At 46.9% G+C, this 23,058-nt stretch overlaps 3 protein-coding genes across 4 annotated transcripts in view; 2 read left to right on the forward strand and 1 right to left on the reverse strand.

The window, feature by feature from the left end:
- On the forward strand, window positions 1-22,970 carry LOC309336901 (uncharacterized protein). Its single transcript, XM_081853392.1, has 5 exons — window positions 1-105; window positions 842-1,005; window positions 7,620-7,718; window positions 20,155-20,247; window positions 21,066-22,970. The coding sequence occupies exons 2-5, from the start codon at window positions 906-908 to the stop codon at window positions 22,694-22,696; spliced, it is 1,923 nt and encodes a 640-aa protein (XP_081709518.1). The 5' UTR covers window positions 1-105; window positions 842-905; the 3' UTR covers window positions 22,697-22,970.
- LOC309336788 (uncharacterized protein) overlaps window positions 1-23,058 on the reverse strand; it is an 82,117-nt gene that overhangs the window by 10,074 nt on the left and 48,985 nt on the right. The gene's annotated exons all lie outside the window — the stretch shown is intronic.
- Window positions 18,012-23,058, forward strand: part of LOC309336871 (uncharacterized protein) — a 21,173-nt gene continuing 16,126 nt past the window's right edge. Inside the window, exon 1 of the mRNA XM_081853328.1 lies at window positions 18,012-18,075. The gene's annotated coding sequence lies outside the window, so the exon portion shown is untranslated. The remainder of the gene's footprint in view (window positions 18,076-23,058) is intronic.

Raw genomic sequence — 23,058 nt, forward strand, 5'->3', positions numbered from 1 at the left:
ACTTCCTGGGGAAGAGGGGAATCGTCACTTCCTCCTCCGTTTGTTACATTTGAAAAGTTGCGAGGGAGGGGATTCTGCAGCGCGGAAGACTGTGCCTTCTGCAAGGTAGGAAATAGAGGGGGATATATTTTTTGGGGGGGGGGAGGGGGCTCCTGTGCCAGAGCAGCTGCTTTGCAGGAGAGAAGCCCCCCAGGAGAGGAGCATGCATGGGGCTGCACCCCACATTTGAGCCCCGAAAGAGCTGCGGGGAGGGCAAAGGAGCTCGAGGGCTGCAGGGGGGGCCCAGGGGGAGAGCAAGGCAAGAAGGCGAGGCGGGGGGGAGGGAGTTGTAGGGTGGGGTAGGAACCCCCCCCCCAAAAAAAAGGAAAGGGGGCAGGATGGCTCTGGGGAGAGGAGGAAGGAGGCATGGATGTTTTGGAGAAAGAGGGGTCGAGTAGAGAGGGCAGGATTAGACCAAAGGGGGGGGTCTTGGATCGGGGGCTTTCTGCCTGCTGAGGAGATGCTCTGCCCTTGAGCTACAGCCTCTTCCCTTAAAGTGGGGCTGGGGAGAGTGAGGAAGTGGGGTGGGGGTCAGCTCTGTCACAGCTCCAGGCTGGCAGAGAGGAAAGGAAGCCAGGAAAGGAATGTTTTGAATGATGGTGGGTAGAAGATCCTCTTTCAGGCGTGACTCCGCTTTCCTCACATGGTGGGGTTCAGGAGTGGGGACTCTCCTCTTTTATCATGGACGCTGCAAGTGGGAGCTCCACACCTAGGCAGGCTTATCATTCGCCAAGAAAATATCTTGGGTGGAAAAATGCCTGCAGGGCCTCTGAGGCTGCCTATGTTTCTGTCTCCCTCCCAGGAACCTACAGCTTCTGAGCTCCTCAGGAAGGATAGAAGAAGCTGATCCTGCGAACCTAGCAAGGATGGAAGGGGGAAGATGGACGGTGGACCTGGTCAGGTTGTCTCCTGCATTCCTCCCAACAGCCTCCAAGCTTTCCCTCCCAGGACCCTCAAAGAGATCTGGTGAGTTGCAGAGAAAGGAGATGGGGACCTTGGGAGATGTGGGGGGTGAAGAAGCTCCCCAGGCAAGAAAACAAGGAAGGCTGCAGGGCCAGAGCTCTGGACTGGCAGAGATAAAAGGTAAAAACAAAGGAAAGGAATGATTTAATGGTGATGTGTAGAAGATTCATTTTCAGGCATGACTCCTTTCTTCTCTGGTGGGGTTCAGGAGGAAGACAGCCCTCTTTTACCATGGAAACTGTGACTGGGCTTCCACAGCCTCCTTACATTCTACTTTCAGGTCACTACCATGCCTACCATGCCCTGAAGGCTGGAAGGAAGACCTGGTCCCTGCTGCACGGCCCATTTCCACCTGGCCTAGGCGGCAGAGCCCAGACTCCCCTTCAACAGCCAAAAGAGGCTCCTGGGAGGCCACTGGGACATTGCTGGAACAACTCTTGGGCTGGGGGCAAATGGCAAAAAATGTTTTATAACGTTTAAAACAGTTCTCGTTTGGGTTCCTCTGGTTTGTTTTCGTCGAGTTGGTGTTGGTTAAATGTTTATTTGGGGTTAGTGGTTATTTTAATTTGGGTATAACTGTAAACCGTTTATTACTGCTATTGTTATTGTTATTGTTGTTGGTTTGTTTGTTGCCTGTATTCTGTTTTTTATGTTTGATGTTTTGGTCTGTTTTTATATATGCTCTTAGCCACACTGGGTGGCTGTGAGAAGCCCACCAGATTGGGGGATATAAATTTTACATATATGCCCATTTGGGCTTCTGCAGGGGCTGGAGAATATCTAGGGCAGAGGAATCCCTGCAGCTTCTCTGAGGCTCCTTTTACTTCTCCCTCCCTCCCTCCCTCCCTCCCAAGGAACCTGCAGCTTGTTTAGGCTTCTGAGCTCCTCAGGAAGGATGAAACAGGCCGATCCTCTTTCGCCCTCTTTCTGCTAACAATAAGCCCTTGAAGATCCCGGGACCGGGGAAATTAGACTGGCCTTGACTAGAGCCAGGGCCTTTTCAGCCGTAGCCCCGGCCTGGTAGACCGCTCTCCCACAAGAGACCAGGGCCCTGCGGGCTTTGACATCTTTCCGCAGGGCCTGCAAGACGGAGCTGTTCCGCCAGGCCTTTGGGCAGGATGCAGTTTCACTTACTTTCCTTTGTATAAAACAAGCCCAAAGGAGGCCCCCAACCCGCTCAAATGACCTTGTATGATCAGTGGAAACAGTTGGTCCTGGCAAATATTAACCACTCTCTTTTTTTTAAATATATATTTTATTGAGGTTTTTAAACATAGATTCAAAGATAAAGAACAATGTAACATCTATCATAACATACTTTCTTAACTTCATAGGACTCCCTCACATCTCCCGCTCCCATTTGCATCATTGTCAATTCTTGCCCACAATTTATCATCTTGTTTACAATCTTGTATCACACTCCTTTAACTATAGTCTATTAATTCTCCAATAGGTTTATAATTTAGATAGATAGATAGATAGATAGATAGATAGATAGATAGATAGATTCTTTATTGTCATTACACAAGTGCAACATTGCACAGTGCAACGAAATTGGATGCCATCCCTTAAAAAAACAACAAAAGCAAAACAGCAACAACAACCAAACAAACCACATTCCAGCCACACCCACACCCACACCCATCAAACTTCCAGGTCACACTATCGAGTTACAGCATTCAAAAAGGCCACAGCTCTTGGATAGAAACTATTTTTCAGTCTATTTGTCCTTGACTTGATGTTTCTATATCTCCTGCCAGAAGGCAGTAGTGCAAACAGACTGTATCCCGGGTGAGATGAATCCTGCAGGATGTTGTTTGCTTTCCTAAGACAACGGGAACCGTACAGTTCTTCCAAAGATGGGAGAGGATGACCAATAATCCTTTGGGCTGTGGTTATGACCTTCTGGAGCACCTTCTTCTCCCTAGCTGTACAACTGGAGAACCAAGCACAAATACAGTATGTGAGAATGCTCTCTATGGAGCCTCGGTAGAAGGACACCAGCAGTTTCTCACTCAGATTGTTCTTCTTTAAAAGTCTGAGGAAATAAATTCTCTGCTGAGCCTTCTTCACCAGAGCAGTGGTATTTGCGCTCCAAGTCATGCCCTGATCGATAGTCACTCCCAAAAACCTGAATTCCGCCACCCTCTCCACCCGTTCCCCGTTGATATACAAGGGCTGAATGACCGCCTTTTTTGTCCTGTAATCCACCACCAATTCCTTGGTCTTAGCTGTATTAAGAGCCAGATTGTTCTCTCCACACCAAACACAGAGCCGCTCCACCTCGTCCCGATAGGCGGACTCATCCCCTCCTGAAATGAGCCCCACCACCGTAGTGTCATCAGCAAACTTGATGATTTTGTTGCTGGAATAGATGGCTGTACAGTCATACGTGTAGAGAGTAAAGAGCAGGGGACTCAACACACAACCCTGTGGTGAGCCGGTGTTAAGGCTAAGGGCTTTGGACATATGTGACCCTACTCTAACCCTCTGAGAACGCTCTGACAAAAAATCCAAAACCCAGAGACAGGTGGAGTTGGAGAGTCCAATCGCCTCTAGCTTGGACACCAGTCTATGGGGGAGGATAGTGTTAAAAGCAGAGCTAAAATCCACAAACAGCAGCCTCACATAACTCCCCGGCTGCTCCAGATGGGACAGAGCAGCATGGAGAGTGGTGGTGATAGCGTCTTCTGTGGATCTATTTGCCCTGTATGCAAACTGGTAGTTGTCAAAAATTGGTGGAAGACAGGAAATAATGTGACGGCGCACCAGTTTCTCAAAACACTTCATGATGATTGGAGTCAGTGCAACTGGTCTGTAGTCATTCAAACTACTGATAGTGGGTTTTTTAGGCAGAGGAACAATAGTTGACGACTTCAGGCAGGGTGGGACAATAGACTGGTGTAAGGACTTGTTGAAGATCTTAGTAAAGACCCTCGCCAGCTGATCCGCACAGCCCTTCAACACCTTTCCAGTGATGCCATCAGGTCCAGCAGCCTTCCTCGGATTCACCATCCTCAATACCTGTCTCACCTCGTGCTCCTCTACAGTGAATGAGGGGCCCCTATGGGCTGGTGGCTGTAATACCGACGTCTCAGGTGGCTCCCTCTCGAAGCGAGCAAAGAAGAGGTTAAGCTCCTCCGCCAGCAAAGGGTCACCGTCGACAGCACCAAGGTTAGGTTTGTAGTTGGTAATATGCTGAATCCCCTGCCACATCTGTCTTGTGTTGTTGCTCCTTAAATTATCCTCAATCCTCTGTCTATAATCCAGTTTCGCCCGTCGAATACCCCTCTTCAAGTTTGCTCTTGCCACACTGTAAAGCTGCACCTCGCCCGACCTGAAAGCCCTGTTTCTTTCCCGCAACAGGCACTGGACCTCTCTATTCATCCTCTATTTATCCTCAGCTTACTTATCATCTTAGTTCCATCTAACTTAGTGGTGCACAATTATTTATGATCTAGCATCCTTTCTTAACATTCAACCAAATTACAATGTTTATTTAAATAAATCTTAACTTTTTTCCAGTCTTCTTCAACCCTCTCCTCTCCCAGGTCTCAGATTCTGCCAGTCATCTCGGCCAGTTCCATATAGTCCATCAGTTGCATCTGCCACTCTTCCAGGGTGGGTAGATCTTGAGTTTTCCAGTTCTTGGCGATGAGTATCCTTGCTGCCGTTGTTGCATACAAAAAAAATGTTCTGTCCTTCTTTAACACCTTCTGGCCGACAATACCCAGAAGGAAGGCCTCTGGTTTCTTAGTAAAGGTATACTTAAATACCTTTTTCAGTTCATTATATATCATTTCCCAGAAGGCCTTCACCTTAGGGCAGGTCCACCAGAGGTGAAAGAATGTTCCTTCATTTTCTTTACATTTCCAACATTTATTATCAGACAAATGGTATATCTTGGCAAGTTTAACTGGGGTCATGTACCATCTATATATCATTTTCATAACATTTTCCTTCAAAGCATTACATGCAGTGAAGTTCAGCCCAGTGGTCCACAACCTTTCCCAGTCCTCAAACATAATGTTATGCCCAATGTCCTGTGCCCACTTTATCATAGCCGATTTAACCATTTCATCTTGTGTGTTCCATTTTAACAGCAAGTTATACATTCTTGAAAGTACCTTAGTTTTAGGTTCTAACAGTTCTGTTTCCAACTTCGATTTCTCCACCTGGAATCCTAACTTTTTATCATTTTTAAAAACTTCTTTAATCTGAGCATAGTGTAACCAGTCTCGCACTTTATCCTTCATTTTCTCCAAACTCTGCAATTTCCAATTGTTTCCATCTTTTTCTAATATTTCCCAATATTTTGGCCATTTGGCCTCCATATTGGGTCTTTTTCGGGCCTTAGCTTCCAGAGGTGAAAGCCACCTTGGAGTTTTGTTTTCCAATAAGTCTTTGTATTTTGTCCAGACATTAAACACTGCTTTCCTGACAATATGGTTCTTAAAGGCCTTATTGATCTTAACCTTGTCATACCATAAGTATGCATGCCAACCAAAAGCATTGTTAAAACCTTCCAGATCCAGTACATCAGTGTCTTCGAGAAGTAGCCAGTCTTTTAGCCAGCAGAAAGCTGCAGCTTCATAGTACAACTTTAAGTCTGGCAGGGCAAAGCCCCCTCTTTCTTTCGCATCTGTTAATATCTTAAACTTAATTCTGGGCTTTTTGCCCTGCCAGACAAATTTAGAAATATCTCTCTGCCACTTCCGGAAGCACTCCGTCTTGTCCACAATCTGTAATGTTTGGAATAAAAACAACATCTTTGGCAATACATTCATCTTAATAGCAGCAATTCGGCCTAATAAAGAAAGTTTTAATTTTGTCCAACTGTCCAAGTCTCTTTTAATTTCAGACCAACATTTTTCATAGTTATCCTTAAATAGACTCAGATTTTTTGCTGTTATGTTTACCCCTAGGTACAGTGGTGCCCCGCAAGACGAACGCCTCGCAAGACGGAAAACCCGCTAGACGAAAGGGTTTTCCGTTTTGGAGGCGCTTCGCAAGACGAATTTCCCTATGGGCTTGCTTCGCAAGACGACAGCCCATAGGGAAATCTCCGGGACAGTGGGGAAGCGCAGCTCGTCTTCCCCGCTGTCCTCGGACCTCCTCCGAAGCCCGGCGGCGGGGCGGGGACACCTCCTCCCGCCGCCGGGCTTCGGAAGGATGCCCCGATGCCGGGCGGCGAGGCGGGAACGCCTCCCCCCGCCGCCCGGCATCGGAACGATGTCCCGAAGCCGGGCGGCGAGGCGGGAAAGTCTCCCCCCGCCGCCCGGCATCGGAACGATGCCCCGATGCCGGGCGGCGAGGCGGGAAAGTCTCCCCCCGCCGCCCGGCATCGGAACGATGCCCCGATGCCGGGCGGCGAGGCGGGAAAGTCTCCCCCCGCCGCCCGGCATCGGAACGATGCCCCGATGCCGGGCGGCGAGGCGGGAAAGTCTCCCCCCGCCGCCCGGCATCGGAACGATGCCCCGATGCCGGGCGGCGAGGCGGGAAAGTCTCCCCCCGCCGCCCGGCATCGGAACGATGTCCCGAAGCCGAGCGGCGGGGCGGGAACGCCTCCCCCCGCCGCCCGGCTTCGGGGCATCGTCCCGATGCCGGGCGGCGGGGCAGGAACGCCTCCCCCCGCCGCCCGGCTTCGGGGCATCGTCCCGATGCCGGGCGGCGGGGCGAGAAAGCCTCCCCCCGCCTGGCATCGGAACGATGTCCCGAAGCCGGGCGGCGGGGCCGCGAAGCCTGTCCTGGACCTCTTCTGAAGGCAGGCGGGGGGGCAAAAGTCTTTGTCCCCCCTGCTTGCCTTCCCAGGGGCTTTTAAATCGCCCGGACAGCGGAGAAGTCGCTGTCCCAGGCGATTTTAAAATGCCGCCCGCCAGAAGAGGTCGGGGGAAGGCGGTTTCCATAGGAACGCATTAATTGATTTTCAATGCATTCCTATGGAAAACCGTGCATCGCAAGACGAAAAACTCGCAAGACGAAGAGACTTGCGGAACGAATTAATTTCGTCTTGCGAGGCACCACTGTACTTTACTTTTTTAACCACAGTTAGTTCTGTCTCTCTCTGAAACCGTTCTGACTCTGTATCTGTCAATTTTTTTCCCAACACCTTGGTTTTCTGTTTATTTAATTTAAATCCCGCCACCCGACCAAAGTCTTGAATCAATTGTAATACTCTTTTTGTACTAGATTCTGGCTCCTGCAGGGTCAAAACTAGGTAATCTGCAAAAGCTTTAAGTTTATATTGTTTCACTCCGACCTGAATCCCTTCCACCAACTGGTCCCCTCTGATCATATTCAAGAGCACCTCCAGAACCGAAATAAATAACAGAGGGGAAATCGGGCAGCCTTGTCGTGTTCCAAGTATTAACCACTCTCAATTCCAACCTGATAATTGCCAACTGCTTAGATATTAACTTGTCTGAATTAATTTTAAGATGTATTTTAATTAATTGATGTCTGTTTTTATGCATATTGTGTTGTTTTTATGCATATTGTGTTGTTTTTATGATGTTAGCCACTCTGGGCCCTGCCTCGGCAGGAGAGGGCAGGATACAAAAATTGTTGTTGTTGTATACAAAAGTTGTTGTTGTTGTTGTTGTTGTTTTCTCCTGCAGGCTTAGCGAGGATGGAAGGGGGAAGATGGACAGTTGACCTGGTCAGGCTGTCTCCCACCACATTTGAATGTTCCCTCCCAGGACCCTCAGAGAGATCTGGTGAGTTCCAGGGAATGGAGATGGGGGCCTGGGGAGATGTTGGGGGTGAGGAAGCTCCCCTGGCGACAAAACGAGGAAGGCTGCAGGGCCAGAGTTCTGGGCTGTGAGAGATGAAAGGTAGAAAAGCAAAGGAATGTTTTTCAGTGGTGGCACGGGCGCAATATTTTTTGGTGGGGGGGGGCAGGCCTTTTTAATGGGGGGCAGCACTGGCATGATTGGCCAGTTAGTTAAGTATTTCTAATGCTTTACTTGATCTGGGGGCTGCCCCCCACCCCTCCTTGTCTATGCCAATGAATGGTGGTGTGAAGAAAATTCTTTTCAGAATATAATATTTGTTGGGTCCTGAACCTTCCAACACTCGGTGGTAGCTGCAGCAATTGCCAGATGAGGGACTGAATGGGCTTCATCTCAGTATGGAGACAGGTTTTTTCGGTTTGCAGCAGCCAAGCTGCTAGGTTAGCAGTGAGAAACTTGTGGGTCCTGGCAGCAGTTCCTCTCTAGCCCACAAAGCCATTTTCCTCAAACCGTGACAGCTGATGCCAGCTAACGGAATGAGGTTGAATCCTGACAAGACAGAAGTACTGCTATTGGGAGACAGGGGGCAGGTGGTTGTGGTGACTCTCTGGTCCTGAACAGGGTATCTGTGCCCTTGAAGGAGCAGGTGCACAGCCTGGGAGACATTTTGGATTCAGAGTTGTCCATGGAGGCGCAGGTCAATTCTGTGTCCAGGGCAGCTGTCAACCAGTTCCATCTGGGATGACTGAGACCCTCCCTGCCCATACAATGTCTCCCCAGAGTGAGTGGTGCATGCAAGACATTCCAAATTATTATATAATCAAGGAGTCCGAATGTTGTGTCAAATTATGTCTTTTTTTATTTAGCCTCTCGTACTCTGAGTTTGGAGGGTGGCTATCATCTCAAATTTGTTCGGCTTCCAAGTTAGTCCAGGTGTTTCCCATAAATCAGTCTGGTGTTATTCCTTCATTCATTTTTCACAGCCTCTGAGTTCATCCAGCAAACAAGTTAAATCAAACAATTTGTTCCTGTCAAAACAAAACAAATTCTTGTAGTAGCACCTTATAGACCAACTAAGTTTGTTATTGTTATGAGATTTTGTGTGCATGTACACTTCTTCAGATACACGATAGATCATACCAATAACAAACTTAGTTGGTCTCTAAGGTGCTGCTTAGGGACACGGGTGGCGCTGTGGGTTAAACCACAGAGCCTAGGACTTGCTGATCAGAAGGTTGGCGGTTCGAATCCCCGTCACGGGGTGAGCTCCCGTTGCTCGGTCCCTGCTCCTGCCAACCTAGCAGTTCGAAAGCACGTCAAAGTGCAAGTAGATGTTCCTGTGTGGGGCAGCCCTGTAGACCTGAAGGAATGTTTCCATCAGCTTTTTCTTCTCAGTGGTGGTGTCCTCCCTTCGGTTGACTACGTAACTTTTAGAAGACACCTGAAGGCAGCCCTGTATTGGGCAGTTTTTAATGTTTAATGTTTTACCATGTTTTATATATGCTGTAAGCTGCCCAGGATGGCTGGGGAAACCCAAACATATGGATGGGGTATAAATAATAAAATCACCATCAGAAGTTACAGAAAGTCTCACTAGGATTGTGATTTGGATTACATTTTTAATTGTCATCTTCCCTTAGCAGGTGATGAACAGGACAGTCATTGTTCTCGGGTCTCATCAGAAAGAACCAAGAATGAAGTCAAAGGAAAGACCTTTCAAGATCAACAAGAAACAAGACAACAAGAGAAAAACCAAGTCGAGATTGGGAGGAATAAAGGTCTTCTTACGCAGACTGATAACGGCCATCGAATCCCAGTCCAGAAAAAACATCAGAAGGGGAAGAGAACAAATGAGAGACCTTTACGTGGCAAAACATTCCAAAGTAAATCTAGGTTCAATTCACACTGCAGAATCCACACAGAGGAGAAACCGTGTAAATGCTTGGTGTGTGGAAAGAACTTCAGTGACAGCTCAGGCCTAAAATCACATGAAAAAATTCACGCAGGACAGGAATCATACAAATGCCTAGAATGTGGAAAGAGTTTCAAGCGCCACTCAAACCTTAAAATACATCAGAAAGTCCACAGCATGGAGAAACCACATAGGTGCTCTGAGTGTGGAAAGAGCTTCAGTTGCAGGAGAAACCTTACAGAACATCAAAAACTTCACACAGGGGAGAAACCATATACCTGTTTGGACTGTGGAAAGAGCTTCCGTCACAGCTCAGGCCTTGCATCGCATCAAAAAATCCACACAGGGCAGAAGCCGTATAAATGTTTGGAGTGCGGAATGAGCTTCGCTCACAGCTCAAGTCTTATATCACACCAAAGAATACACACAGGAGAGAAATCTTATAAATGTACAGAGTGCGGAAGGAGCTTTGCTCACAGTGTTAGCCTTACTTCACATAAGAGAACTCACACAGGAGAGAAATCTTATAAATGTTCAGAGTGCGGAAGGAGCTTTGCTCACAGGGCTAACCTTACTTCACATAAGAGAACCCACACAGGGGAGAAACCATATAAATGCTTGGAATGTGGAAAGAACTTCAGTCAGGGTTCGCACCTTAGTTCACATAAGAGAACCCACACTGGGGAGAAGCCGTATAAATGCTTTGAGTGTGGGAAGAGCTTTACTCAGAGTTCACATCTTACTGTGCATGAGCGAATCCATACAGGGGAAAAACCATATAAATGTGTGACATGTGGAAAGAGCTTTAGTAACTGCACATACCTTGTTCGCCATCGAAGAATCCATACAGGAGAGAAGCCATATAAGTGCTTTGAGTGTGGAGAGAGCTTCACTCAAAGCCCAAGCCTTCATCAACATCAAAAAACTCACAGAGGTGAAAAACCGTATGCATGTTTTGAGTGTGGAAAGAGCTTCACTCAAAGCTCAAGCCTTAGATCTCATCACAGAGTTCACACAGGGGAGAAACCATATATATGTTTGGAGTGTGGAAAGAGATTTGCACAGGGAATTGCCCTTACTTCTCATAAAAGAACTCACTCAGGGGAGAAACCATATAAATGTTTGGACTGTGGAAAGAGATTTGCACATGGATATAGCTTTACTTCTCATAAAAGAACTCACACAGGGGAGAAACCATATAAATGTTTGGAGTGTGGAAAGAGATTTGCTCACAGTGCTAACCTTACTACTCATAAAAGAACACACACAGGGGAGAAACCATATAAATGTTTGGAGTGTGGAAAGAGATTTGCACATGGATCTAAGCTTACTTCTCATAAAAGAACTCACATGGGATAAACCATATATATACTTGGAATGTGGGAAAAGATTTGGTCAGATTTCACAACTCATTTTGCATAAGCGAATCAAGAGGGGGGAAGTATTTAGATTCTTGTAATGAGGAAAGCAGTTTAATTAGAGCACCGCTAATTTGCACGATATAGGTTTATTGGATTTGGAGGGACATAAGAATCGTTGGGCTTGGCACACTTATTGAATTTATGGAAAGGCAAAAATTCACAGAGATTTCTCAAATCATATTGTAAGGACATCACTTCTTAAAGTTTGGGAGAAATACAAAGATCGGTTGGAACCTAAAATCCCATGGTGGGCCTCTCCGAGCAGAGGCCACAGTGGTGAAGGAAAAAAATACGTTGTGAAATTGGCCTACTTATAAAATAATTTTAAAAGAAGATAACCAACTGAAACTTAAAAGTTTTGAGGAATTAAGAGATATTATTAGAGATTGGTTCCAATATTATCCAATATTCAAAAAAAGTAATGTAGATAAAAAGGGTTTGCCAAGGAGACCTCAAGATTTGAGCTACATCAGCCGGGATAAAGTGGTCTCAAGACTTTGGGTATGTTATAACAATGTCCCAATGGGAAAAATCTGTGGAAGAATAGTTGGAGATTTACCATGTGCTATGCCATAAGGGAAAACATTTTAAAAATGCAGCACCAGTGGTATTTGACTCCATGGAAATTAGCCAAAATGTACAAAGGAGCCAAAAGTAACTGTTGGAGATGTGGAGATCAATGAGGCTCACTGTATCATATATGGTGGCAATGTAGCAAAATAAAGAAATTTTGGGAGGAAATCCATTCAGAATTAGAAAAAATGTTAAGACTTTCCTTTACAGTGGGACCTCGGGTTAAGAACTTAATTTGTTCTGGAGGTCCGTTCTTAACCTGAAACTCTTCTTAACCTGAGGTACCACTTTAGCCCTAGAGTTGTCCGCGACTGGACCTAATGGTCAGGGGTCCCTTTACCTTTACCTTTACCCCTGGCCTAGATGATTCTTGTGGTCCCTTCCAACCCTACATTTGTATTATTCTTTGACCTGGAGTTTCTGGTTCTGGTCTCGCACCATGGCGGCAGCTCTATTGACATTGGTGGGAGGCACAAATGAGGGGGTAGGGAACGAAAGGGTTTAAGCATTCCCGGAAACCTCCTGGGGTACGAGGGAGCAGGCTGACCCCCGGTTGCCTCAACAGCTCGCTCCCATGCAGATCAGCATGGGGGCAGATGGAGGATTTGGGTCACCACCTTTGCCATGATGCAAGCCCCTTGGACCGCCATCAAAAGCGGAGGTTCTCCTTATAATTGGATTTTAATTGGTATTAATTAAGTAATGGCGTGCACTGGAGGAGATGTGGACACTAGAACTTCGCACTATCCAGCTGCCATGTTACTGTGGTTTGAGATCAGGATAATATTCGACTTTGTGTTGGAGGTGGATGGAGAAGAGGCGGGTTCTTTGCTATATTTTATATTATGTAAGTCCCTATGATTTGGCAAGCCTCTCCAAACAAGAGGTTTATAGAGTTACAAGTGTGGATGGTTCGATGTACTGTGAACTTTGACATTTAAAAGAAGATTTAAAGCTGTGTGTGGTTTGAAAGGAGTGAAGGTGGGGAGAACCTTGTTTTGACGGAATAATAATAATAATAGTAATTTATTATTTATACCCCGCCCATCTGGCTGGGCCTCCCCAGCCACTCTGGGCGGCTTCCATAAAAACCAAAAATACAGTAAAATATCACACGTTAAAAACTTCCCTGAACAGGGCTGCCTTAAGATGCCTTCTGAATGTCAGGTAGTTGTTTATCGCTTTGACATCTGCTGGAAGGGCGTTCCACAGGGTGGGCGCCACTACCGAGAAGGCCCTCTGCCTGGTTCCCTGTAGCTTTGCTTCTCGCAATGAGGGAACCGCCAGAAGGCCCTTGGCGCTGGACCTCAGCATCCGGGCAGAATGATGGGGGTGGAGACGCTCCTTCAGGTATACTGGACCGAGGCCGTTTAGGGCTTTAAAGGTCAGCACCAACACTTTGAATTGTGCTTGGAAACATACTGGGAGCCAATGTAGGTCTTTCAAGACCGGTGTTATATGGTCTCGGCGGCCGCTCCCAGTCACCAGTCTAGCTGCCGCATTGTGGATTAGTTGTAGTTTCCTAGTCACCTTCAAACGTAGAGTGCATTGCAGTAGTCCAAGCGGGAGATAACCAGAGCATGCACCACTCTGGCGAGACAGTCCGCAGGCAGATAGGGTCTCAGCCTACGTACCAGATGGAGCTGGTAAACAGCTGCCCTGGACACAGATTTGACCTGTGCCTCCATGGACAGCTGTGAGCCCAAAATGACTCCCAGGCTGCGCGCCTGGTTCTTCAGGGGCACAGTTACCCCATTCAGGACCAGGGAATCCTCCACACCTGCCCGCCTCCTGTCCCCCAAAAACAGTACTTCTGTCTTGTCAGGATTCAACCTCAATCTGTTAGCCGCCATCCATCCTCCAACCGCCTCCAGACACTCACACAGGACCTTCACTGCCCTCACTGGTTCTGATTTAAAAGAGAGGTAGAGCTGGGTATCATCCGCATACTGATGAACACCCAGCCCAAACCTCCTGATGATCTCTCCCAGCGGCTGCATGTAAATGTTGAAAAGCATGGGGGAGAGGACAGAACCCTGAGGCACCCCACAAGTGAGAGCCCAGGGGTCTGAACACTCATCCCCCACCACCACTTTCTGAACACGGCCCAGGAGGAAGGAGCGGAACCACTGTAGGACAGTGCCCCCAGCTCCCAGCCCCTCAAGACGGTCCAGAAGGATATTATGGTCGATGGTATCAAACGCCGCTGAGAGATCCAGCAGAACTAGGAAACAGCTCTCACCTTTGTCCCTAGCCCGCCGGAGATCATCAACCAGTGCGACCAAGGCAGTTTCAGTCCCATGATGAGGCCTGAATCCCGACTGGAAGGGATCCAAATGGTCCGCTTCTTCCAGGCGTGCCTGGAGTTGTTCAGCAACCACTCGCTCAATCACCTTGCCCAAGAATGGAAGGTTTGAGACTGGGCGATAATTGGCCATTGTGGCCGCATCTAAAGATGGTTTTTTAAGAAGCGGTTTAATAACCGCCTCTTTAAGCGGGTCTGGGAAGGCTGAATCACGGAGGGAAGCATTCACCACCCCACGAAGCCCATCGCCCAGTCCTTCCCGGCTAGCTTTTATAAGCCAGGATGGGCAAGGATCCAGGAGACAGGTGGTTGGTTTCACTCGTCCAAGCAGCCTGTCCACATCCTCGGAGGTAACAGATTGGAATTGATCCCACTCAACTTGACTAGACAGAACTCTAGCACTCTCCCGTCCCAGCCCTGCTCCCACGGTGGAGTCTACTTCTTCCCGAATCTGAGCAATTTTATCTGCAAAAAACTGCAAAATCATTGCAGGAGAACATGTGGCCCGTACTGGAAGTCGTTGGGAAACTAGATTATTCCCCACCCCACCAAAAAAAGGGTGTGGAGGTGTTGACAACCTATTTTTAAGAGGAAGGACATTGGCTAAACAGGAAAATGCTACCATGGAGGCGAGAGGAATTTCACAAGGCACGTGAAAAGCAGTGGTCCTGAAAGCTTGGAGAGAAAAACACTTCTGTTCTAAGATGAAGCAAGAAAATGGTGAATGTTTGAAAGTTGATTCGTCTAACCAACTGAAAGGAGAGGACTGTTGTTTATCTGGAAGTGGGACGGAGGGGGAGCTGAGTTGAGGAGGACGGGACTTAATCTTGTGACTTCAGGTCCGCCCTGAACCACGCTGGAATGACAACATTGGGAAATATAGATGCACATTTACTTTGGCAAGATCGAATATACTGCCTTCGGTTGTACTTGAGGGACAATTCCAACAAATTCCACACGAAAAACGGTTATGTCCCTGTGGAGATGGCAGTAGCGAATCAGTGGCACATGTCCTTCTGGTTTGCGCTCTTTATAAAGATTTGAAGATTGAGGTTATCACCCCTATTTTATTGTCCATTCCGGGTCACCCAGCTGCTGTCAGTGCCCTTTCTCTCAGCAGACCAAGATGAGCAGGTGACCGCAAAGGTTGCAAGGTTTTTAGCCAGGGCAATTCAAATAAGATCTGCTATTTGACTATTGATTCAAAGCCTCAAAGTGTATTTATATAATTGACTTTTTATCTTTATTCTTTGTATATCGTACTGTTTGTTTTATTGCTTATGGCTGGTGGCTGATGCAAATAAAGATTCATTCGTTCATCAGCGGCAGAGAAATAAAGCCAATGAAGTTAACAACTGCACTTATTCAATTAGACATGCACAGATTGAAAAGAAAAGAATTTTTGTTCCTCACTCGATGATGTTTTTTGAAAGGTTAAATAATAAAATAAATAGAAACTATTAAGAGTGCAGCTGTTGACTAAGCGATAATTTTGTAAAATGGAATGTAATCAGAAGTAAATAAGAATATGGATCACAGTACAGTGTTACCTCGGAAGTCAAACGCCTTCGTAGTCAAATATTTCAGCTTCCAAACGACAAAAAACTGGAAGTAAGGTTTTTGAATGATTTTTGGAAGCCAAACGTCCAGCTGGGAGACAAGCAGCTTCCGATTGGCTTCTCTGATGGCAAGAGCCAATCAAAAGCCACGCCTTGGAAGTCAAACGTTTCGGAAGTCGGACGTCCTTCAAGAACGGATTGTGTTCAACTTCTGAGTACCACGGTAATATTAGATCACAAGGATGCATCAAGTACGGCACGTGGGAAACCACCTAAAATTGTAGCAATTTGGAAATAATTTGTATAATTGGGTTAAAATTTTTGGGGGAGGGATGATTGGCAAAAACATGATTCTTTGCCCTGGAAAATGTTCAGAAATGCCAGCAGCCAATTTGCACTCTGAGTGACAGTTAATAGGTAGATGGACCACCTCAGTAATTAGTTCAAGCCTCTAAAATAATTAAAAGAAGGGAGGTTTTGCTCACCTGGTCCCCTAAGGGCTAACCTTAAGAGCTGGTATGCTGTGTTTGGGCCTCATAGTTCCTCTCTCAGAGATTCTCCTCCACATATAAAGTCCAAACTCTTCTCTTCTTCGTAACTTCCAGGACACGTTTAATAATAATAATAATAATAATTTAAGCTAAGAACTGACATCAGGGTCAAAATAGGTCACGATGGGGATCTCTTTTTGTATCCAATTCTATATCAATTCACTGCCCTGAGACCCCCAGAACCGCCCTCAGAACCCCGGGTATAGGGTGGTATATAAATTCAATAAATAGATCAATAAATAAAATTATGTCAACTGTCCCAATGCCATGATCTATAGAAATAAACCACAGTAAAATGTTCATCATGGCACACATCTTTACAGCATCTCCCTCCCAGACAGAAGCAAAATTCACACTGTATTATTTGTATTGCATCTTGGCTCATTAAAAAAAAAAACTTAGTTTAGTCTTCCAAGGCCATTGGGGAAGTGTCTTCAGCCAGCTCTTCCTACAGCAACCGACACGTTTCATGCAAAGGACAACCAGAAGGAGCCAGGAGAAGTAAGGTCAGGTGTTGAGTTGGTCATGCATGGCAACCGTTGGGCGATCTCGGTACATCACGGGCTCAGCCTGGTTTTTGACACAAAGCAGATTGGTAATATTCTGTTGCTTGGGACCGGGGGTCCATTGTGGGTCTTTCCTCGTAGACGGACCATTTCCTGGTGACCTTTGCACTGAATGTGGCTATTCCACTCTTCAAGGGGTTGTTTTTCCCCTCCCCCCCCCACTTCATATAGAAACTCTTTAGAATGGGGCAGTGAATATACTAGGATAGAGAGCTGACCTGTGATTTTATGCTGCCCCATTTTAATCAATGTGTGCCTCTTTCCAACTTGTGTTTGGAGGCCATGTGATGGGAGAGACACAAACACACAAAACACAAATCTGTTAGGCCACATTCACCCCACATATCCAAAGCTCCATGAAACCACCTAAGATTTCTGGGAGCTTGTTTTGCTGGTTAAGGGTGCTGAGAATTGTGACAATAAACTATTGTATGGGGTGCAGAGTTTGACATACAACGTTTGCAGGGGTTACATTTCAGTGATAGTGTGTAAAGTCGAAATCACATATGGTCGGGACAAACCCCTGGGAAAGCACTCTGCCCTGTGAAAAAAGAGCTTTAAAACTCTCTGCCTTCTGTGCCTGCAAGTCAATTGTATATATTTTTACTTTTTCAGCGTTTTCTTCCCCCTGTAAAATGACAGGGCTGTGCAATTTTGCAGTTAAGTGATTGTGATGGAGCAGGATGAGCTTGGCACCCGTTTTGTGTCTCTGCAAGGTCTGTGAAGCTGAAATGATATACATTTGCACCAGCCACATCTTGCTGGCTTCTCTTCTCGCATCTTACCTTTGCAACAACAACAACCCTTTGAGCTGGGTTAAGCTGTGACCAAAACTGCACATCCTTATAGTGTTTTTCTGTGCCCTTTCCGCCCTTTATATCTTCTCAGTAACCTTGTGAGCTGAGCATGGCTTCGACATGGTTTTTTCCAGCACCGTGGTTTTGAAATTGCAGAAAACAGACTTAGGAGATCTGGGGTGGGGTGCTTATTTCTCTTTCTCAGGGATGAGAAGGAATTCTTTTGCATTCTGCTGTAACATATCGGGGCTATGAAATGTCCCACCTTCATATCAAGAGGGGCACTCTAACCACTATGCCACAACTGCCCCACATTTGAACCTTGGAGCGGACCCTCTGCAGAATGCAAATCCCACCGCCCTGGAAATGCAGGAAGAAAAGAAGAGCGGGCCCCCCTCCAAGGGACTCTGGCAAGGAGGGGGCGCATTGTGGGTTCCCATTGGCAGAATGCGCAGCATCCCCAGCACTATACAGTTTGGGTGGTGGCGGGGGGGGGGGGGGAGAGAGACACTGGCTCTTCAAGGGTTACAAGCAGCCATTATATTTTGACAGAGGACTTCCTGGGGGAGAGGAAAAGCGTCAGTTCCTCCTCCATTTGTCACATTTGACAAGCAGCGGGAGGAGATTTTGCAGCGCGGAAGACTGTGCCTTTTGCAAGGTAGGAAATAGAGGGGGATATATTTTTGGGGGGTGGGAGGGGGCTCCTGTGCCAGAGCAGCTGCTTTGCAGGAGAGAAGCCCCCCGGGAGAGGAGCATGCATGGGGCTGCACCCCACATTTGAGCCCCGAAAGAGCTGCGGGGAGAGCAAAGGACCTCGAGGGCTGCAGGGGGGGGCCAGGAGGAGAGCAAGGCAAGAAGGCGAGGCGGGGGGGGGAGGGAGTTGTAGGGTGGGGTAGGAACCCCCCCCCCCAAAGGAAAGGGGGCAGGATGGCTCTGGGGAGAGGAGGAGGGAGGCATGGATGTTTTGGAGAGAAAGGGCTCGAGTAGAGAGGGCAGGATTAGACCAAAGGGGGGGGTCTTGGATCGGGGGCTTTCTGCCAGCTTAGGAGATGCTCCGCCCTTGAGCTACAGCCCCTTCCCTTAAAGTGGGGCTGGGAGGAATTGGGGTGGGGGTCAGCCCTGTCACAGCTCCAGGCTGGCAGAGAGGAAAGGAAGCCAGGAAAGGGATGTTTTTAATGATGGTGGGAAGAAGATCCTCTTTCAGGCGTGACTCCACTTTCCTCACATGGTGGGGTCCAGGAGTGGGGACTCTCCTCTTTTATCAAGGAAACTGCAAGTGGGTGCCCACACCTAGGCAGGCTTATCTTTCACCAGGAAAATACGATGGGTGGGGAAATGGATGCAGGGCCTCTGAGGCTGCCCTTGCTTCTCCCTCCCTCCCTCCCTCGAACCTGCATCTTCAGAGCTCCTCAGGAAGGATGGAAGAGGCAGATCCTGCGAACCTAGCGAGGATGGAAGGGGGAAGATGGACGGTTGACCTGGTCCGGCTGTCTCCCCCAACCTCTGACCGTTCCCCTCCAGGACCCTCAGAGAGATCTGGTGAGGGGCAGGGAATGGAGAAGGGGGCATGGAGGTTTGGGGAGTGGAAACAAGGAAATTCTGTGGCAAGATAAATCCCTGCAGGCTCCCTTTGCTTCTGCCTGAGTTAGGGGGGTTGTGGGGGAGGAGGATGGATGGATGGATGGGGGGGGAGGGACACCCCCCCCAAGTGAGCAGAAAAGACACAGGGGGGAGAAACGGCAAGGAGGTCTTGACTGGAAGAAGGGAGGGGAAGAGGACCAATGGGTTTCTGTGTGTCAGAAGAGGGAGAATATGCACAGCAGTCCATTGCAGATTTACTCATATGTAAGCTCCACTGAGTTCAACGGGATATACTTTCAGGTCACTACTGAGCGTACCATGCCGGCCTTAAGAAAGATAGAGGAAGCAGACGGATTAATCTGGAATCACAAAAAACATGTTTAAAAACTGTTGGGGGCTGTTGCAGAGGGGATGTCCAGCGGCAGGAGAATATCTAGGGCAGGACAATTCCCTGCAGGGCTGCTGAGACTTCCTTTGCTTCTTTTTCCGTCCCAGAAAATGCCGCTTGTTTTGCCTCCTCAGGAAGGATGAAAGAGTCTGATTCTCCTGGTATGCCCCACAGAAGACCTTAAGGTCCATGAATAATCATAGTTTAGAGGTCCCGGGCCCTAAGGAAGTCAGATTATCCTCCACCAGGGCCAGGGCCTTCTTAGTGATGGCTCCGACCTAGTGGAATGCTCTGTCCCATGAGACCAGGGCCCTGCAGGATTTAACCTCCTTCCGCAGGGCCTGTAAGACGGAGCTATTCCACCTGGCTTTCAATTTGATCTTTTATTCCCCTTCCTTCCTTCCCTCCCCCTTCCCTTTTTATGAAGATCACCCGCTCTGGAATCCTACAGCTAATTCTCCCCTGGTCTCCTCGCTGGCCCAAATAGGACTAATTTAGCCAGCTAGCCCTGGTGATCATCTAATGTTTAGGTGGATGGATTTCCACCTAAATTGATTTTTGAATTCTGAATTTATTGTTATGCACGTTTTATACTGTATTTTATGCTGTTTTTTGTTGCATCAATTAAGTGTTTTAAATTTGTTGTTAGCTGCATTGAGCCCGGTTTTCTGAGCCAGGAAGGGTGGGATATAAATAAAATTTATTTATTTATTTATTTATTTATTTATTTATTTATTTATTTATTTATTTATTTTTCTGCAAACCTAGCGAGGATGGAAGGGGGAAGATGGACGGTTGACCTGGTCAGGCTGTCTCTTACAGCCTTTGAATGTTCCCTCCCAGGACCTTTAGAGAGATCTGGTGAGTTGCAGGGAATGGAGAGGGGGGCCTGGTGAGATGTTGGGGGGTGAGGAAGCTCCCCTGGAAAGAAAACAAGGAGGGGCTGCAGGGCCAGAGCTCTGGACTGGCAGAGATTAAAGATAGGCAGGAAATGAATGTTTTCTCATGGTGACTTGGGCATAGCCAGGATTTGGGGGCTGCTGTCTACCAGCTCCATCTGGTACACAGGCTGAGACCCTACCTGCACACAGACTGTGGTACATGCTATGGTTATCTCCCGCTTGGATTGCTACAATGCACTCTAGGTGGGGCTGCCTTTGAAAGTGACTCGGAAACTACAATTAATCCAGAAAGCGGCAGCTCAACTGGTGACTGGAAGCAGTTGCCAGGAGCATATAACACTGGTCTTAAAGGATCTACATCGGCTCAGAGTTTGTTTCTGAGCATCGTTCAAAGTGTTGGTGCTGACCTTTAAAGCTCTGAACAGTCTTGACCCTGTAGACCTGAAGGAGCATCTCTAACCCCAGACACTGAGGTCCAGCTCTGGTTCCCTGATTGCCAGAAGTGAAGTTACAGGGAACTAGGCAGTGGGCCTGCTCAGTGGGGGCCCCCTTCAGATGTCAAGCAGATAAAGAACTATGTAGCTTTTAGAAGACATCTGAAGGCAGTCCTGTATTGGGCAGTTTGATGTTTTATATATGCTGTGGCTGAGGAAACCCAGCCAGATGGGCAGGGTATAAATAATAAAATCACCATCATCATCATCAGATGTTACAGAAAGTCTCACTAGGATGGTGATTTGGATTACATTTTTAATTGTCATCTTCCCTTAACTTTAGCAGGTGATGAACACGACAGTCGTTGTTCTCGGGTCTCATCAGAAAGAACCAAGAATGAAGTCAAAGGAAAGACCTTTCAAGATCAAGAGGAAACAAGACCACAAGAGGAAAACCAAGAAGAAAATAGGAGGTATGAAGGCCTTCTAATGCAGAGTGATAACGGCCATCGAATCCCAGTCCAGAAAAAACATCAGAAGGGGAAGAGAACAAATGAGAGACCTTTACGTGGCAAAACATTCAAAAGTAAATCTAGGTTCAATTCACACTGCAGAATCCACACAGAGGAGAAACCGTGTAAATGCTTGGTGTGTGGAAAGAACTTCAGTGACAGCTCAGGCCTAAAATCACATGAAAAAATTCACGCAGGACAGGAATCATACAAATGCCTAGAATGTGGAAAGAGTTTCAAGCACCACTTAAACCTTAAAAGACATTACAAAGTCCACAGTGAGGAGAAACCATATACCTGTTTAGAGTGTGGAAAGGCCTTCACTAGCAGATCAAGCCTTGTATATCATAAAAAAATCCACACAGGGGAGAAACCATATACCTGTTTTGAGTGTGGAAAGGCCTTTACTAGCAGCTCAGGCCTTGCAATGCATCGAAAAATCCACACAGGGGAGAAGCCGTATAAATGTTTGGAGTGCGGAATGAGCTTCGCTCACGGCTCAAGTCTTACATTGCATCAAAGAATTCACACTGGGGAGAAATCATATAAATGTTCGGAGTGCGGAAGGAGCTTTGCTCACAGTGTTAGCCTTACTACACATAAGAGAACCCACACAGGGGAGAAACCATATAAATGCTTGGAATGTGGAAAGTGCTTCAGCCAGAGTTCACACCTTAGTTCACATAAGAGAACTCACACTGGTGAGAAGCTGTATAAATGCTTTGAGTGTGGGAAGAGCTTCAGTCAGAGTTCATGCCTTACTGTGCATGAGCGAACCCATACAGGGGAAAAACCATATAAATGTGTGACATGTGGAAAGAGCTTTAGTAACCGCACATACCTTGTTTGCCATCGCAGAATACATTCAGAAGAGAAGCCATATAAGTGCTTTCAGTGTGGAAAGAGCTTCCGGCATGGTACAGGCCTTCATAAACATCAAAAAATTCACAGAGGTGAAAAACCATATGCATGTGTTGAGTGTGGAAAGAGCTTCACTCAAAGCTCACATCTTAAATGTCATCAAAGAATTCACACAGGGGTGAAACCATATACCTGTTTTGAGTGTGGAAAGAACTTCACTGAAAGCTCAAGCCTTAGATCTCATCACAAAGTTCACACAGGGGAGAAACCATATAAATGTTTGGACTGTGGAAAGAGATTTGCACATCGATCTGGCCTTACTTCTCATAAAAGAATTCACACAGGGGAGAAACCATATATATGTTTGGAGTGTGGAAAGAGATTTGCACAGGGATCTGCCCTTACTTCTCATAAAAGAACTCACACGGGGGAGAAACCATATAAATGTTTGGAGTGTGGAAAGAGATTTGCACATGGATCTGGCCTTACTTCTCATAAAAGAACTCACACAGGTGAGAAACCATATAAATGTTTGGAGTGTGGAAAGAGATTTGCACATAGATCTGGCCTTACTTCTCATAAAAGAACTCACATGGGATAAACCATATATATACTTGGAATGTGGGAAAAGATTTGGTCAGATTTCACAACTCATTTTGCATAAGTGAATCAAGATGGGGAAAATATTTCTATTCTTGTAATGAGGAAAGCAGTTTAAGAGGAGCACCGCTAATTTGCAAGATATAGGTTTGTTGGATTTGGAGGGACATAATAACCGTTGGGGTTGGCACCATTATTGAATTTATGGAAAGGAAAAAATACACAGAGATTTCTCAAATCATATTATAAGGAGATCACTTCTTAAAGTTTGGGAGAAATACAAAATCCCGTGGTGGGCCTCTCCAAGCAGAGGCCACAGTGGTGAAGAAAAAAAATAAGTTGTGAAATTGGCCTACTTATAAA

The sequence above is a fragment of the Podarcis erhardii genome (assembly GCF_964252035.2).
Source record: "Podarcis erhardii genome assembly, chromosome: 2".
Classification (NCBI taxonomy): Eukaryota; Metazoa; Chordata; class Lepidosauria; order Squamata; family Lacertidae; genus Podarcis; species Podarcis erhardii.